Source organism: Labeo rohita, chromosome 16 (assembly GCF_022985175.1).
Source record: "Labeo rohita strain BAU-BD-2019 chromosome 16, IGBB_LRoh.1.0, whole genome shotgun sequence".
In the NCBI taxonomy this organism is placed as follows: Eukaryota; Metazoa; Chordata; class Actinopteri; order Cypriniformes; family Cyprinidae; genus Labeo; species Labeo rohita.
In genome coordinates this window covers 3,435,049-3,454,535 of record NC_066884.1, presented here as the reverse complement: position 1 = coordinate 3,454,535, position 19,487 = coordinate 3,435,049, and the positions used below count along the sequence as shown (strand labels likewise).

The window sequence follows — 19,487 nt, the reverse complement described above, 5'->3', positions numbered from 1 at the left end:
CGTGATGAAAGATATGCAGTTTCTGAGACGTCGAATCAACCGAATATAATCGGTAAATCAGTCACTGAAGCGGTCGAAACAGCACGTTGAGGACATCTGCTGGTCACAACGAGAAACTCCAGTCAGAAGAACACAGTGCACGCACTTTTTATGTCAAATTAAGACTTAGAAGTCTTGGGTAATAATACATTTTATACATTGTAGTAGATTTCTGAAAGTTGCTCTAAGTTTTGTGGTAAAAGTAAGTTACACTATCAGTCAAAACTTTTGGACAGTAAGATTTTTAATGTTTTTTCTTCTGCTTACCAAGCCTGCATTTATTTGATCTAAAGTACAGGAAAAACAGGAAAAATTGTAAATAATTTTACTATTTAAAATAAATGCTTTCTATTTGAATATCTTCTAAAATGTAATTTATTCCTGTGATTTCAAAGCTACGTTTTAAGCATCATTACTCCAGTCTTCAGTGTCACATAATCCTTCAGAAATACTTCTAATATGCTGATTTGCTGTTAAAAAAAAAAAAAAACAACATTTATTATTATTATTATTATTATTATTATTATGTTGAAAACACCTGAGTAGAAGTTTTTCAGTTTTCTTTGACGAATAGAAAGTTCAGAAGAACAGCATTTATCTGAAATAGAAATCTTTTGTAACATTATAAAAAAACAACTGATTTTTTCATTTCTTTGACGAATAGAAAGTTCAGAAGAACAGCATTTATTATTTTAAAAGTTCAGCATTTATTATTATTATTATTATTATTATTATTATTATTATGTTGAAAACAACTGAGTAGAATTGTTTCAGGTTTCTTTGACGAATAGAAAGTTCAGAAGAACAGCATTTATCTGAAATAGAAATCTTTTATAACATTATAAATGATGATGATGATTATTATTATTATTATGTTGAAAACAACTGAGTAGAATTTTTTCAGGTTTCTTTGACGAATAGAAAGTTCAGAAGAACAGCATTTATCTGAAATAGAAATCTTTTGTAACATTATAAATGATTATTTTTATTATTATTATTATTGTTATTATTATTATGTTGAAAACAACTGAGTAGAATTGTTTCAGGTTTCTTTGACGAATAGAAAGTTCAGAAGAACAGCATTTATCTGAAATAGAAATCTTTTATAACATTATAAATGATGATGATGATTATTATTATTATTATGTTGAAAACAACTGAGTAGAATTTTTTCAGGTTTCTTTGACAAATAGAAAGTTCAGAAGAACAGCATTTATCTGAAATAGAAATCTTTTGTAACATTATAAATGATCACTATCATCACTTTTGATCAATTTAAAACATTCTTGCTAAACAAAAGTATTCATTTCTATAATTTCTTTTCCTAATAATTTCCTTAATAAATAAATAAATAAATAAAATCACACTGACTCCAAGCTTTTGAATAGTTACAATTTGGTTTTGGTTTTTTCAATTTGAAAATGGTTTTTAATTTATTTTGGATAAATCTGATCTTTGGATCTTTGTATTCAACAAATAATCTTGAGAAAAATGTACTCAATGATAATGATAATAATAATCAGAAATGTTCTTTGAGCAGCAAATCAGCATATTAGAATGATTTCTGAAGGATCATGTGACACTGAAGACTGGAGTAATGATGCTGAAAATTTAGGTTTGATCGCAGGAATAAATTACATTTTAAAATATATTTAAATAGAAAGCAGTTATTTTAAATAGTAAAAAATTTTGCACACTTTTGCTGTATTTTGGATCAAATAAATGCAGGCTTGGTGAGCAGAAGAGACTTCTTTAAAAAATATTACAAATCTTACTGTTCAAAAACTTTTGACTGGTAGTGTATATGTGGTTCTGCTTGTTTATCAAAAGATTATTCGTATTCTTCTTAGTTTTGGACGGTTTTTAACCCTAATTTTGGCCCTAAAGTGTGATTTCATAGACAGATAGATATATCAATCTAAAATAAACCACACATATTAATTCCAAAGCCATTTAAATATTATTTTTTCAGAATGGAATATTTATATAATATTTATCATGCATTATTATTTAAAAACAATGCTTTATATTTCCACACTCCAGTTCAGTTGGTGGCAGTAATGCAGCATGCGCTGGTTTACAAGTGAACCTCACATGAAGAAGAAGACTCTCACGTGACTGGAGTGTTTGTTCCCGTGATCAGCTGTGAGAGAGTCAGAGCCCTGATGGATCAGCTGGAGTTCAACTCACACACTTCAGTCAGGTAATGCGTTAGGCTTACAGCAGCTCAGGGCTCATGCAAAGAAAATTACTGCATAAAGTCGTGGGAAGTGTGTCATGCATGCAGGTAAATCCATGCACTGTATGTTTGTGAAGGCAGTGTTTGAATAAAATTAATAGTGTTAAAATTAATAATGGAATTTGATTGTTGATGCATTGTGCATCTTTTGCATACTGAACATATTTTTTAGATACATACATACTTTATTGGTCCTCTAAATTATGTTGTGTATTTTAGAGACCAACGTCTGCTGAGAAGTAAAAGTGATTGTAAAAAAGTTGTAAAAATAATTATTGTACTTTTTATGTGTCACAGGAATGAGAGGTTTATCTGCAGTCAAAAATATCAAGAAAATAAGGTTGTACAAATAGCTGAAGGTATTTCTGTCATTAAATCCTGTTCATCACACATGCTTTTTGTAATTGTTTTTTTTTTTGTCTTTTTTTGTAATTGATTCTATAATTTATTTTTAATTTATATTATTATAATTTTTTTTGCTGGTTTATTATACACAATGTATGTCATATTAATTGAGAGATTTTTACATCACTTATGAATAGTATTACTTATAATCTCTGATTTTTTTTTTATTTATTTATTTTTTTTATTCAACATGTTATATGCAGGAGTGGCAGCCAGTGTTCCTCATCCTTTAGCTTGTGTGGATGGCAACATCAGTTTCACACAAAAATACTGCTGGACAGGTGAGTTTTCTTTCAGAGTCATCATAGATAAATGCTTTATTTTCCTCTCAAAAAAAAAAAAAAAAAAAACTTTTTTGTAAGCTCTGGAAAGTAGATCTCTGACATTACTGGTCAGAATTTTGGAAAAATTCTGATTTGTGAAATTCTGAAATATTATTACAATTAAAAAAAATGTTTTCTATGTGAATCAATGGTAAAACATAATTTATTTCTGTGATACAAAGCTGAATTTTCAGCATCATCACTCCAGTCTTTAGTGTCACATGATCCTTCAGAAATCATTCTAATATGCTGATTTGCTGCTCAAGAAACATTTCCGATTATTATCAAAGTTGAAATCATGTTTATATTTAATATTTGTATTGAATATGTGCTACACTAACTATTAAAAAGTTAAAAAAAACTTTTAAAAGTAAGATTTTTTTTGACAAACCGATGTTTGTCTGGCAGTTTTTTTCTCTGGATAATGTTTGTCATTTTGTCTCTCGTGAAATCTGTCAAGAAGCTTGATCGTGCTACAAAATCCCCCCAAAATATATATCATGTAAAGAAAATAAACCCTATTTTTGGGACAAATTCTTTTTTTAATATACTTTAATGTAAAAAAGTGTGTTGCATTGCTATAAATGCTGAGTTAAAATACATTTTTTTTTTTTTTTTTTACAAAAACAATATTTTTACTGTTGTCTAGTGAGAATCACCAATGAGAATAACTGGAATTAAAAACTCAAAAGTAAAACATCCAAATGCATTGTGATCATAATGAGAAAACATATAAAAGGAAATCAGGGAAAGTGTACTTAACTGTCATGAAAATAATGCCACAACGCAAAAAAGATATTAATGCTCCCATAAATAGGATGAGGATTTTTTTTTATGCATATCTTTATTATTTTGGGTGGTGAGATATGACTGGGAAATGTCTTCTTGAGCTTCTCCCATTAGCAGTCATGTGATTCTAATCTCTGGCTGGGATTGGCACTGGGCCTGTGTCACATGTCAGTCAGGCGGCGTGTCACATGACAGATGATTGGACTGTGGGTGTTGTTAAGGGGCATTTTCTAATATGTATTCTGTCAGCGAACAACTGTGTCATTCTAGACCTTTAAATTAGATCAGGCACAGCTCTCTGCATTACAGGAATGATGGATGAATGGATAATTCAGTCAGGAGATGCTGGAAATTTCCCATGAACACTTGATAGGGAATAGTGGTTTTCTCTAGACATCAGGTTCTATGGCTGACAAAAAACAGCAGAAGCTTGTGTTTTTATGATTACTTTTTCTGTAGGGGTGTCGTGTTGCCTTAATAACATCACATTATTCACAAATTTAAGTATCATCACCATGTGCTATTTGGATGTGTGTTTGTTGTATTAGGGGCTGAATGTGATGGGTATTCTGTTGTCATATTACAGGTTAAGAGTGTTTAAAGGAGAAGAACACTTCCAGAACAACAATTTACAAATAATTTACTCACCCCCTTGTCATCCAAGATGTTCATGTCTTTCTGTCTTCAGTCGTAACGAAATTATGGTTTTTGAGGGAAACATTTCAGCTTTTTTTCTCCATGGTGCCCCGATTTTGAACTTCCAAAATGTAGTTTAAATGCGGCTTCAAACGATCCCAAATGTGTTTGTAAATGATCCCAGCCGAGGAAGAAGGGTCTTATCTAGTGAAACGATCGGTTATTTTAATAAAAATAATACAATTTATATACTTTTTAATGCCAAACTCTCGTCTTGTCTTACTCTGCCTGGACTGTTTTTTGTTCCGGTTCATGACAGTTAGTGTATGTCAAAAAACTCTCATCTCATGTTCTCCCTCAACTTCAACTTCAAAATCATTATTCATTATTTTTTTTTTAATGAAAAAACCAATCGTTTTGTTAGATAAGACCCTTCTTCCTCAGCTAGGATCGTTTACAACCGCATTTGGGATCATTTGAAGCTTCATTTTAACTGCATTGTGGAAGTTCAAAATCGGGGCACCATATCAGTTCATTATATGGAGAAAAATGCTGAAATGTTTTCCTCAAAAAACATCATTTCTTTACGACTGAAGAAAGAAAGACATCTTGGATAACAATGGGGTAAGTACATTATATGTGAATCTTTGATTATTTTCATTTAAAAAAAAAAATACAATTTAAATATTTTTTAATCTCAAATGCTCAAAAGAGTCTTATTTCAAAAACATTAAAAATTCTTAATTATTCCAAACTTTTGACCACCATGTAAGCAGCAAAAACTGTTTTCAATATCGATAGTAATAAGACCTGCTATTAATAATCGAGCACCATTAATAACTCATAATAACTAAACAGCAATCAACGTATTATGAATGATTTCTGAAGGATCATGTGACACTGAAGAGTAGAGTAATGGTGCGAAAAAATGTTGCATTTCATTGCAGAAATAAATTACAGGTTAAAATATAATCATATAGAACACAGTTATTTTAAATTGTAATAATATTTCAGAATATTACTGATTTTTTTTGTATTTTTGAACAAATAAATGCAGCCTTAGTGAGCAGAAGAGACTTATTTCAAAAACATTAAAAATTCTTAAATATTCCAAATTTTTGACTTCTACTTAAGCAGCAAAAACTGTATTTAATATTGATAATAATGAGAACTGCTATTAATAATCAAACACCATTAATAACTGATAATAACTGAGCAGCAATCAGCATATTTTAATGGTTTCTGAAGGATCATGTGACACTGAAGACTACAGTAATGGTGCGGAAAATTCAGCTTTGATCACAGGAATAAATTACATTTTTAAATATAATCACATAGAACACAGTTATTTTAAGTTGTAATAAAATTTCAGAATACCACATTTTTTCTGTATTTTTGAACAAATAAATGCAGCCTTGGTGAGCAGAAGACACTTATTTCAAAAACATTAAAAAATTCCTAATTATTCCAAACTTTTGACTGCTACTTAAGCAGCAAAAAATGTTTTCAGTATTGATAATAATAAGAACCGCTATTAATAATCAAACACCATTAATAACTGAGCAGCAATCAACATATTATGAATGATTTCTGACTCTGAAGACTGGTGGTGCGGAAAATTTTAGCTTTTCATTGCAGAAATAAATTACATTTGAAAATGTAATCACATATAAAACAGTTATTTTAAATTGTAATAATATTTCAGAATATTACTAATTTTTCTGTATTTTTGAACAAGAAGACACTTGCAGAAGACGCTTGTTTTAGAAACAATATGGATTTGTTCACTTAAAAATCACAATCTGAAAAATCAATATTTTAATCAACCCTAGTAATGAAAGTCTCTGTCTTTGTCCTCCTCAGGTGACGTATCGGGTGATTCCGGTCTCAGATCAGCATCTGGAGAGTAGAGGTGAAGTCGGAGGGCTGGTTAATGTGGTCCCTGCATCCAACCTCCCTAAATCCCAGCAGGTATGGAATCAGCACACTTGTCACCATGGCAACCAACAGCTCGGTCCCAGCATCAGCACCACTTCTACTTCCCATTTGTTTATGTTGTGATGCTCAATGTAAATCTCATTCAACGCACAGCAGAACATGACAACATGTCAGAGCAGAAGATGAATATTACCCAAACTCAGCTATAACTAAATAGCCAGATGTTAAGCGTATGCTTATGCACTGTAAAATGTTTCACGCCTGTTTTCTTCTAGACAGTAATTCAAAACTCTTTCAGTAATGAAGACAGTCCTGCTGGAGAAGATACCGGAGAGAAGACAGCCACGGCCGTGTCCGTACAAACAGCAGCTGAAACTACATTCACGCAAACAGCAGGTGCGTACAAGTTTGAGGTTTATAGAATCACGTGCAACATGCTTCAATAGATTAAAAGTTTGTCCTTTACAATGCTTTCTTTAAGATTTAAGAATTAAGATCTTAAAAATCACGCGAAACAGAGTAATTGTTCTTCCATCAAGTAATGCGTTCATTAGTTTAGTTACAGTTTCAAAGGCATGTATTTTTTTACATTTCACAATGACTTCAAATGCAGCTCATGCTATACTTATTTATAAATATATAAATATTTTATTTATATATATATATATATATATACACATATATGTGTGTGTGTGTGTGTATGTGTATATATATATATATTTATCATTTGTTATATTTGGAATCAATAGTTTATTATAATTTTGTAGTTTTATAGTTAAAAAAAATAAAAAAAATAAAATAAATAAATAAATAAATGGTATTAATTATCCCAAAGTACTTCTTTATTTAAAAAAATAAAAAACTACATTTTATTGATTATCCCAAAGTACTTATTTGTATTAATATTTATATACATATTTATAAATATTTGTAATTAGTTATATTTGGAATAATTTGTTTTTATAATAATTTTGTAGTTGTATAGTTTTTATAGTTTTGTATTAGTTTTCATAATAAATAGTTTTTGAAAAAAGTATCTTATGCCCACCAATGCTGCATATATATGATCAACAGTAAAAAAAGGAAAATTGTAAAATATTATTACAATTTCAGATAACTCTTTTAAAGTATCCATTTGATAATGTCAGACTTCATATTTGTTTATTGTGAATAATCGTATTTTTAATTTAATTACAAATGAAAGGTGCCTAATCTCATAATTGTATATTGTTATTTTGAAAAATAAATAAATAGAAAATTTAAAAAATAATAAATAAATAAATTTTATTAATTATCCCAAAGTATGTATTTATATTTATTTATAATTAGCCATTTATGGATGTATTTTATTTGGAATCATTCTTTTTTAATAATAATTCTGTAGTTTTATAGTTTATAAAATATTTTTTTTGTACTTTTTTTATTTTTTTTTTTTTAGTTAGTTTTTGAAAGGTCTCTCATGCAATATATATATATATATATATGTATGTATATGTATGTGTGTGTGTGTATATATATATATATATATATATATATATATTTATATATATATATATATATATATATATATATATATATAATTTTTTATAAATATTTGTAGTTAGTTACATTTGAAATAATTAAGTTTTTTCTAATTAAACTATAAAATAGTTTTTGAAAGAAGTCTTTCATGCTCACCAATGCTGCATAAATATATGATCAACAGTAAAAGAAAAAAGTAAAATTGTGATATATTTTTACTATTTAAATAACTCTTTTAAACTATCCATTTGATAATTTCAGACTTCGTATCTGTTTATTGTCAAATGAAAGGTGTGTAATCTCATTATTATACTTATTTATTTGTATTTACATTTAAATAAATATTTCTACATATTTGTAATTAGTTATATTTGGAATAATTAGTTTTTTATAATAATTTTGTAGTTTTGTACTTTTTATATTAGTTTTTATAATAAATAGTTTTTGAAAGAAGTCTCTTATGCTCACCAATGCTGTATTTATTTGATCAACAGTAAAAACAGTAATATTGTGAGATTTTATTACAATTTAAAATAACTCTTTTCTGTCTGAATATATGATTTAGTGCTATGTAGTAATATTTGTGTATGTGTGTGTGTAATACATGATGTAAAATGTATGTATTTGTATAAATAATATTTTAGTCATGCCACGCATCTTTTAACTCTAAGTAACACTCATATCAGGCTATACATGAGTTCTCCCAGCGGCAGTAAATGTGATTTGAATTTAGTACGTGGAGCAATACAACATCTGTCGTCTCTCTCATTTAGGTCAATTCTACGTGATGATGACTCCTTCAGATGTTCTGCATTCTGCCTCTCAGCGGACTTTAGCTCCACACACACAAATGTACACTGTGTAAGTACAAAAATATGGCACGAAACAGGTGTCATGTTTTAAGCTTTGTATCATAGTGTTGATTTACCACTGAAGATCATCCCTCATTTACAGCACGCCACAGGTGTTCTCCATTTAAACGCAACTTGTTTTTAAACCCACTACATTCATTTGAAATTCAGAACACTTATAGGTGAAATAATACTGCGTCTGGGCTTTGCATTTTGAATTTGGGATGGGATTTACTCAGGGATTGACTGTCTGCAGGCTCTTTGTTGCACCTTTGCATGCTTTTTGTGCCTTGCTCTCCATTTAACCTTGGGATCCCACTAATGGAGGCGAATCGATATGAAAACAGGGCTGTTTGTCACGATTCTGACAGGATCATGTGGTCAAATTCAGTCACAATTCATGGGAGAGCGTGGTTTGTTGTGCTTCCTTTTTGAAGGTGCTGTTTTTAAACCACAGAAGCAGAAGTGTTGTAAAAATGTGTGATGCTCACGCGTTTGTGCGGTTGCAACATGTTTACCAAAATAGGCTCAGTAGAAATATCTAGCTGAAGAATCACGTGTCAGAGGGGTTTGTCGTCAGTCGTTCTTGTTTGATTATTTCCTCCTTCTTAGCTCGTGCGAAATCTGCAGCATAAAGAATTGCACAAGAGTCCTAATCTTACTTTCTTCAATTAGACTTGCAAATCCTTCCTTATTAGACCTGGGGACAAAAACCACTATACTTAGTGAGTGTGGGTTGTGTTCAGAACGAAATACTTAACTACTGAGTGTTTTAGCACTTATATTACAGTATTTATTAATATTTTAAATTCATATTTTTTTTAGATTTCTTTTTTAAATTTTAGTTTTATTTTATATAATTTTAACTGCAGATTTTTTTATTTGAGTAATTTTTTTTAATTGCATTTTTATTTCAATTTTTAATTAATAATTTTTAATTGTTACAGTACCAATACTGCAATATACAATGATAAACTTTAAAATAGTAGCATCCAATAATTATCTCTTCATTGTTTTGCTGATAAATTTGTCTGTTCTCATGTTAATACCAGTCAAATTTCCTTTTCAGCAAAGACATTGAGCATCAAATTAAACTGTTGTTGTCATTTTCTATCCATGTTTAAACTGAAACGTCATTCATTAGATAATCAAAGTGTTTTTTGAAATGCCTGAAATACATTTTTCCACTTTTCTGCAGAGATGAACACAACACACATCAGCATGAAGGTTTTAACTGGTGAGAAGAACTTTTGCATCCATCCTTTTTACTTCCACAAAGTAAACTTAAAGAAACGCAAAGCTGTCTATTAAAGGTGAAGAGTTATTATTATTATTTCACCTTTAATAATTAAAAAATTGATCAAATTAATGTCATTAAATTGCAGACAAGCTTGAAATTACGGAAGTGTGACTTTATTTTATTTTTTTATTTTATTTTATTTTATTTTATTTTATTTTATTTTATTTTTTTTATTATTTTATTTTCTATGTTTTAACTGGTGAGAACTTTTACAGTACATCCCCTTAAACCAAAATAATCTCAAAGAAACACCAAAACTGTCTATTAAAGTTATTATTATTATTATTATTATTATTATTATTATTGAACTGAATTGAATTGAATTTCAAATTTAATTTAAAATGTAATTTAATACAGAATTGTGCTTATTAAATTAAATAACATTTAATTTAATTAAAAATGTAATGTAATACAGGATGTGCTTTTTAATAATTATGTTTAATTATTTTCTTTAAATTATCTGTTAAATTATTTTATTTTATTTTATTTTATTTTATTTTGTTATGTTTTGTTTTGTTTCAATTGGTGAGAACTTTTACAGTACATCCCCTTAAACCAAAATAACCTAAAAAACTATTATTTCACAAAGCATACATTTTGTAGCATGCAAAGCTACATTTTAAATATAGCTTTAGAGATAGAACTTTGTCATTTTCAATAAAATTAATTTTACTAAATCGCAGACAAGTTTCAAATTACAGAAATGTGTTTTTTTTTAAATGTAATTATTTAAATTAAATTAAATTAAAATTTAATTTCAAATGTAATTTAATGCAGAAATGTTATTTTTAATTTAATTTAATTTAATTTCAAATGTACTACAGAAATGTGCTTTTTAATAATTCTGTTTGCAGAAATGCAAAACTATTAAAGTTAATAGTAATGTTTATAGTAGTACTATTAAATTTACCTTTAATAGTGCCATTAATAGTAAGAAGTGTTATTTCTGTGCCACAAAATTAACAAAAAATGCCTAATGTGAGTAAAAGTTGACATTTTTTGAGTAAATATTCAGCTGGTAGCTTCATTAGGAATTGCAACATAATAAATACATGGCATTAATAAAATGATTAAAATAATAGTCTGATATATAATATGTGAATTAATAAAATCACAGACATACAAAAATCTGCTAAAGGAAATTAGCACGTGTGCACCAAGCACCAATTGCAAAAATAATAATGACCATTTTCAAACATGTTTCAGACACTCAAACATGCAATCCTAAGTACATGCCACTGATTGAGACAGCAATATTATTATATTCTGTCCATTCAGGCCACTCAAACAAAATAGGTTGCAATTCCATTTGGTGCCACTGGTGGCGCAACATTTCCACACTTCACCTTATACTGTGGTTCTTTAGTTTAACAGGGTTCAGTCTTGTGTGCATGCACATGCTGAAAGAAAAATGTTCTGTATGAGGTGTTCTTAATATAAAGAGATGGAGGAATAGACTTCCTGTAGTGTATATAAAAACCATCTTTAGTTCAAAAACACTTTTTTGTTTTGCATCAGCACAGATGAAACGTCTCACTTCCTTCCTGTCGTTTTGTGAGATGCTTTACCCCGTGTCGCGTATTCTCCACTCTGCGGTGTGACAGACCCGGCGCTGCGGAGTCGTGACTTAATTAAAGCGTACCTGAGGGAAGATTCCACGCGGAGAACAGTTGTGTCATTAGGCTAAAGTCGGGCCTCGTCGCAGACGGCAGCTGTTTGCAGCGCTGCAATTTATAACCTAATGAACACAGCCGATGCCAGGACTCCCCTGAGATCAGACGCGAAGGGCAGAGAGACCTTACGCAGATATCTGACAATCCACACTAATACTAGCTTTAACTTTACAAAGCTGGGACTGAGCTTCTCATACCTACTCGTGGTTGACCAGTATGGGCTTTTTTTTATATCAGGAATGTAGTGTGGCTGAAATCAGATTTAATGTAAATACATACATGACAAAATGTAAATGAAAGCAAATGAGATTTTTAATGAACACTTGAAGTGTTAAAAAAAATTTGGTCAACTTAAAATGTTAAGTTGTACTATGTGATAACTTCGATATTTAAGTTTTTTAAGCTGAAACAACTTTTTGTTTTATTTATTTTTTAGTGTACTTTACACAATATTCACACAAATTTTGTGCAAATAAATAAATAAATAAATAAATAAAATATAAATGCATTGACAAGGATGTCTCTAACGTTTAAACCTTAAAAGTTGGGTTATACTTTTATTAAACAATCCTAAACAAAGATGTGTTGTTTATTATTATTATTTTAGATAGATGATGAGATGAGATAGATTTGTAGTTTTTTTAATTAAATTACCTAAATTGCAGTCAAGTCTCAAATGACAGATGTGCCTCTTATTAATTTTTATTTTATTTTATTTTATTTTATTTTATTTTATTTGCGTTTGTCCTTTATTTGTGTTTTTGCATTTATGTGTTTTTGTAAAATTGTTTAAAATTTTGTTTAAATTAATATTTTATTTTTGTTCAGTTTTCTTTTGTTGTCTTTGTTTCTTCTTTTATTTATTTATTTATTTATTTTAAATATTTTATTTTGTTTAGTGTTTGTTCTTTATTTGTGATTTTTATGGAGTTTTTTTAACAGTATTAACCTGTAATAAAAAAATTTTGTGCAGTACGTTTTATATCATAGCTTTAGATATAGAGATTATTTTAATAAAATTACCTTAATTGCAGTCAAGTCTCAAACGACAAAAATGCACATTTTATTTTATTTTATTTTATTTTATTTTATTTTATTTTATTTTATTTTATTTTATTTTATTTTATTTAGTGTTTGTTCTTTATTTTTTTTTTTTATCTTAAGTATTTGTTAAATTATTATATGTTTTTAAATGAATATTTTATCTTTTTTAGTTTTTTTTTTCTTCATTGATTCTTTCTTTCTTTACTTTTTCTTCTTCAGTGGTTTAGTTTTTGTTGTTGTTTTTTTATATTTATATATATTATGTAATATATTATATATATATATATATAGTTTTGTAAAGATAAGATTGCAAGCCTTGTAAAATACTTGCACTGAGATATTAAAACAAATGTCAAATAATGCATATGCATTTTATGTATTTTTTTATTTTTTGTGCAGTGCATTTTAAATCATAGCTTTGAGATAGATTTGTAATTTTTAATAAAATTATCTAAATTGCATTCAAGTCTCAAATGACAAAAATGCACTTTTTATTTTATTTTATTTATTTTATTTTAGTGTTTGTTCTTTATTTTTTTTTTTTATCTCATGTATGTATTTTTTAAATTATTATATCTTTTTAAATTAATATTTTATCTTTTAGTTTTCTTTCTTTCTTTCTTTCTTTCTTTTTTCTTCTATTCTTCTATATATGTTTTGTAAAGATAAGATTGCAAGCCTTGTAAAAAACTTGCATTGAGTTGTTAAAACTAACAAATATGTCATATATATTTATTTATTTATTTATTTTGTATTAATTTATTTTAAATATTTTATTTAATTTTTGTTTAGTTTTTGTTCTTTATTTGTGATTTTTGTTTTTCTTAACAGTATTAACCTGTAATTTATTTTTTGTGCAGTACATTTTAAATCATAGCTTTAGAGATAGATTTGTAATTTTTAATAAAATTACCTAAATTGCAGTCAAATGACAAAAATACACATTTTATTTTATTTTATTTTATTTTATTTTATTTTATTTTATTTTATTTATTTTAGTGTTTGTTGTTTATTTGTTTTTTATCTTATGTATGTTTTTTTTTAATGATTATATATTTTTTTAAATTAATATTTTGTCTTTGTTTAGTTCTTTATTTATTTTTTTCTTCAGTGGTTTAGTTTTTTTTATACTTGCATTGAGATATTAAAACTAAGAAATATATTTATTTATTTATTTTTTATATATTTTATTCCATTTTACTTTGTTTATTGTTTGTTCCTTATTTGTAATTTTTCTGTTTTTTTTTTTTTTTTTTTTTTTTTTTTTTATTTTAGTAGTTTTTTCTTTGTATTTTTTATTATTGGAAAGATAAGATTGCAGATGCTAAGTCTTTTAAAAATCCTTCACTGAGATATTCAAGCGAAATATATGAAATACTGCATATGCATGTAATTTTTTCCATTATAACTGTAGGAAAATGGACAGTCTGCGCACTCCTAGAGACGAGAGGAGAAGAGCACAACATAATGAAGGTCAGTGAATTACCCTAATCTTGTCTTTACTCTGTAAATGTAAGCAAAACAAGACCTGGATAACTAATACTGTGATACTGAAGAATGAATCTCAGCAGACATGTAAATCTGCCTGTAGAGGCCAGTAGAGGCTTGATGCACTGAACACGTATTGCAATTTTGCACAATATGGCCTAGATTTTGCCTCTGATCATTCTTGTTGTTGATGTGCAGTTGAAAGGCGACGGCGAGACAAAATCAACAACTGGATTGTGACGCTCTCGAAAATCATCCCAGACTGCAGCCTAGACGGCACCAAGACCGGAGCGGTGAGCTGCATGATGCTTTTTACCCATAACTGAATATCTGACCTCAGTATTGACCTGTTATTTATAACAGATGCCTTGAAACGGCATCTCTCTCTTAAATGCATTGCGTTTCTTGTTCTTCCAGAGTAAAGGTGGGATCCTGTCAAAGGCGTGTGATTACATTGGCGAGCTGAAACAACATAACCAGCGGCTGCAGGAGAGTTTGAGAGCAGTGGAGAGATTGCAGATGGACAATGAGCAGCTCAGACGGCAGGTATGAAGCTTTTAACGGCAGCTTAGAATGCAACAGGCTGTTTTTGCTACTGTGCCTTTAAGACTATATGCAAATGACCTTCTGTGATTGGTTAACCTCTTCACATGTGAAGTTCATACTGCTGTTCATCAAAGTGGGCTGTTAATATGTAAATGTGGGCGGGGATATGTTCATGAGATCATGATCTACATTACCTATTATGCTGTGAATATCAGTTTATGCCTACTTCATGTACATATTTTAAGGGGAAGCAAGGGAAATTCTGTCTGTCCTTCTTGAAATCTAATCTGAACATTTTACTTTCTACATATAGATTTTTAGATATTTTAGATATTTCAACATTTTATTGTTTTATTTTTATTTCATTTTATTTTTATATATATATATATTTTTTATATAATTTTTTAATAGTATTTTATTATTTTTATATAATATCTCCAGGTTATGTAACTCATTTTATTTTATTTTATTTTATTTTATTTTTAATATTCATATTTTTTTTAATTTATACTATTTTATTATTTATTTTATACTGTTTAATATTATTTGTGTTTTATTTCATACTATTTTATTTTATACTATTTCATTTAATTTAATTTTTGTTTTTATTTTTATATTTTTATTTAATCCATATTATTATTTAATAGTGTTAAATATAATTTTTATGTAATATCTCTGGGTTAAGTAACAAATTTTATTTTATTTTTGACATCAAAGAGCCATTATTGATCTTAGGTTGAAGTTAAAAGTTAACTTTTTATTTATTTAACTATTTTATTGTTATTTAACGTTTTATTTTTATTCAATACATGTTTTAGTTTGAGATCATATTAACATTGTCAGACCAAAAAACACCATTTTATTTTGTTTTATTTATTTTTTAAATATTTGCATTTTTTTTATTTTATACTTGGTTTATGTGATTATTTTATACTATTTTATTACTTTTATGTAATATCTCCAGGTGATGTAACTCATTTTATTTTATTTTTAATATTTGTATTATTTTATTTTATTTCATACTATTTTATTTTTATTTTATACTGTTTAATACTATTTGTGTTTTATTTATTTATTTATTTAATTTGTTAAAATGTAAAAATTCTTTTATTTTATACTATTTTATTTTATACTCAATTGTTTTATTTTTATATATATAATTTTTTAAATAGCATTTTATTATTTTTATGTAATATCTTTTATTTTTATATAATTTGTAATAATATTTTATTATTTTTATGTAATATCACATAAAAATAAAACTCATTTTTGTTTTATTTTTAATATTTGTATTTTTTTTATTTTATTCTATTTAATTTTTATTTTATACTATTTAATACTTTGTTTTGTTTCATGTTATCTTATTTTATACTATTTAATTAATTTTGTTTTATTTTTATTTTGTTATTTGTATTTCATTTTAATTTATTTATTTCTATTTTATTTTATACTCGTTGTTTTATTTTTATATAAATTTTTAGTAGTATTTTATTATTTTTATATAATAGCTCCAGGTTATGTAACTCATTTTATTTTATTTATCATATTTGTATTTTATACTATTTTATTATTATTTGTATTTTATTTCATATTTTTTAATTTAATTTAATTTTTTTTTTTATTTTATTTTATACGCATTTGTTTTATTTTCATATTATTATTTAGTAGTGTTAATTATTATTTTTATGTAATATAAATATTATCTTTTATTTTATTTCATGTTATTTAATTTAATTTAATTTAATTTAATTTAATTTAATTTAATTTAATTTAATTTAATTTAATTTAATTTTTTATTTTGTTTTATTTTATTTTATTTTATTTTATACAGCCTTCCTGTAGCTGAAGCAGTAGAGTATGCACTAGCAATGGCACTATTTTATTTATTTATTTATTGTTTTTTTGTTTGTTTGTTTTGTAAAAATGTTTAGCTTGAATGCATTGTTGCTTTGCATTAAAGGGTCCAGCAAATGCATAACTGTACACATATAAGACATTTTCAGATTTCAGAATCATTTTCTGTGCTGTTCTTTTCAGCTGAAGGAGCTCAAGAGTGAAAACGCCCTTCTTCGAGCACAGCTGGAGCATCACGGCATTGACAAGATCGCAGACGCCTTGGCACAATGAGCCTCAGACATTCTGGAAAAGAGATTCAGGCCAATCCAGACGAAAAAAGGCCCTCGGAGAAAGACACAGGACTGAAGTGGGCCGAATGACATACGCCGGCTTGTGCTCAAGAGTCTGTCTCGGTGACCGAATCCTCTTCAGCGCTGATGTCTGATATAGTCAGGCTCGCTGCAGATGAGGTCAAAGGTCAAGACGTTTCCATTAGCACCGACACCAGGAGCCCATAATCCTAAAAACGGCTATTTATTCCTCCTAACTAAACAGTGGAGTATAGTTAGACAGCTTTCATTATGTGTTTTAGTTTTCCCCGCTCTGTAATGCACCCCAGACATTTTCCTTTTGCTTTTCCTAATTTTCCAGCTTTGTTGCTTTCAATTTTGTCTTCATGCTTTACTTGAAGTATTAGTTGTTTGTTCAATGCCTCGTTTAATTTAAAATTCTCCCGGAGAAAATCTGCCGCTTTGTGGTGTTTCGGAAGGTCGTTACGGGGTGAATGAAGCCGTGATGAAATGTCATTAGCGCTTCCAGTGAAATTTAGTGTTAAAATCAGAACAAAAGCACCTGCGCGTACGGGTCTCGCTGAAAGAAAGCTCTGATGCAAGAAAATGAGCTCCGTCTGGGATTATTAGCTTCTTATCTCGGATCGCCTTCGGAAGACAGTTCGGAAAGCATCGCCTAATCTAAGAAGCAAATGAGAAAATATTCACAAAGCCGCGGAGGATGCTTTGTAGCTAAATGCTGGACATCTCAGGACTGAAGAAATGTTTATTATTGTGTGTTAGAGGTTTATTCTATTAGCCTAACCTAATCAGCAGGTCTAAAAGAGCTGATAAACATGATGGACTGTAAGCAGGCCTGTTTGCAATCCTCAAAAGTTACTGTTTTGTTTACTTGGTTGATAGTGCCTGAACTTTTTGTGCCGTATTTATATAAATAGCTTTAACAGAATAGTTTTGTTCCAGGCTGTTATTTTTCGAATAATTCAAGTCACTCAATTCACTAATTAACCATTGATCTCAAATCAAACACTTCAGCAAGAAACATGAAAATTAATGAAATTTCTATATTTTGAAAAAATGACAATAAAGACTCAAAGTATTTCAGAAAATGAGACTGTGAACAAGTTGTTTGGACTATTATATTTTATTTTTTTTACTAATATTTTGTATTTTATATTATTTTATATATTTATTTTATTTTATTATTTGTTCTGTTCCTCACATAAATCTGTCAAATGATTTCAGAAAATTTGGGATACAGAGCACAGGTTGTTTGAACTATTTATTTTATTTTATAATTTACATTTTTTATTTATTTTTTTTATTTTTATTATTTGTTCTTTTTTTCACATGTCTGTCAAATGATTTCAGAAAATTTAGGATATACTACACAATTAGTTTGGACTATTTAAATTTATTTTAATTTAAACGTTTTTAAATTACAAATTTTGAATTTTGAATTACAAAAATTAATGTTAAAGTTTTTTTCTTGATTTTAACATTTTTATTTTTGTTTTAATTTTTAATTGTATTATTTGTTCTTTTTCTTATAAATCTGTTGCCTAATTTCAGAAAATTTGGGACATACTGCACAAATTATTTAGACTATTTTATTTTATTTGTAATTTTTAAAAGTAAATATTTTAATAGTTAAAATTGTAAAATTTAAATGTTTTACTTTATTTAAATTTTTTATTTTATTATTTGTTCTCATCCTTACATAAATCTACCATATTATTTCAGAAAAATTGGGATATAGAGCACAAGTTGTTTGAAGTTTTTTTTTTTATTTTTTTTTTTTTTTTATTACATTTTCAACTTTTAATTTTAAAATTTTTAATTTGTTTGGATTTTCTTAACTTTTAATTTAATTTATTATTATTATTATTATTGTTATTATTATTATTATTATTATTATCATTATTATCATTATTATTATTTTATTTTTAATGTTTTTTAAAAATGTAATATTTGTTCTTTTCCCCACATAAATCTATTAAATGATTTAAGAAAATTTAGGATATACTGCACAAATTGTTTGGACTATTTTATTTTATTTTTAAATTGTAATTTGTTTATTTCTTAATTTTTTTTATTTTTTTTATTTTTTTTTGTTATTTTTATTTTATTTTAATCTTTCATTTTATTTCATTTTTTACATTTTCATTTTCATTCAAATTTGTTGAATGATTTCAGAAAATTTTGGATGTACTGCACAAATTGTTTGGACTATTTAATTTAATTTTTTAATTTTTACATTTTAAATGTTGATTTAAAAAAAATCATAATTTTTATCTATTCATTTATTTATATTTTTTTATTTTATTACTTGTGTTTCTCACATAAATCGGTCAAATGATTTCAGAAAATTTGGGATATAGTGCAAAAGTTATCTGGATTATTTTATCTTTTATCTTTTATCTTATCTTATCTTATCTTATCTTATCTTATCTTATCTTATCTTATCTTATCTTATCTTATCTTATCTTATCTTATCTTATCTTATCTTATCTTATCTTATCTTATCTTATCTTATCCAAAGGCCCAATAAACATGATGGATTGTATTA

General features: G+C 27.1%; 1 protein-coding gene across 1 annotated transcript; it reads left to right on the top strand.

Annotated features, from left to right (window-relative positions):
* Positions 1–89: 89 nt before the first annotated feature.
* LOC127177970 (upstream stimulatory factor 2) lies at positions 90–18,017 on the top strand. The gene is made up of 12 exons (XM_051130555.1): positions 90–178; positions 2,083–2,326; positions 2,576–2,637; positions 2,887–2,964; positions 6,295–6,402; positions 6,645–6,765; positions 8,664–8,751; positions 9,940–9,978; positions 14,173–14,231; positions 14,445–14,539; positions 14,664–14,792; positions 16,830–18,017. Exons 4-12 carry the CDS (start codon positions 2,926–2,928, stop codon positions 16,917–16,919), a joined length of 768 nt encoding a protein of 255 aa, XP_050986512.1. The 5' UTR covers positions 90–178; positions 2,083–2,326; positions 2,576–2,637; positions 2,887–2,925; the 3' UTR covers positions 16,920–18,017.
* The last annotated feature ends 1,470 nt before the right edge of the window (positions 18,018–19,487 follow it).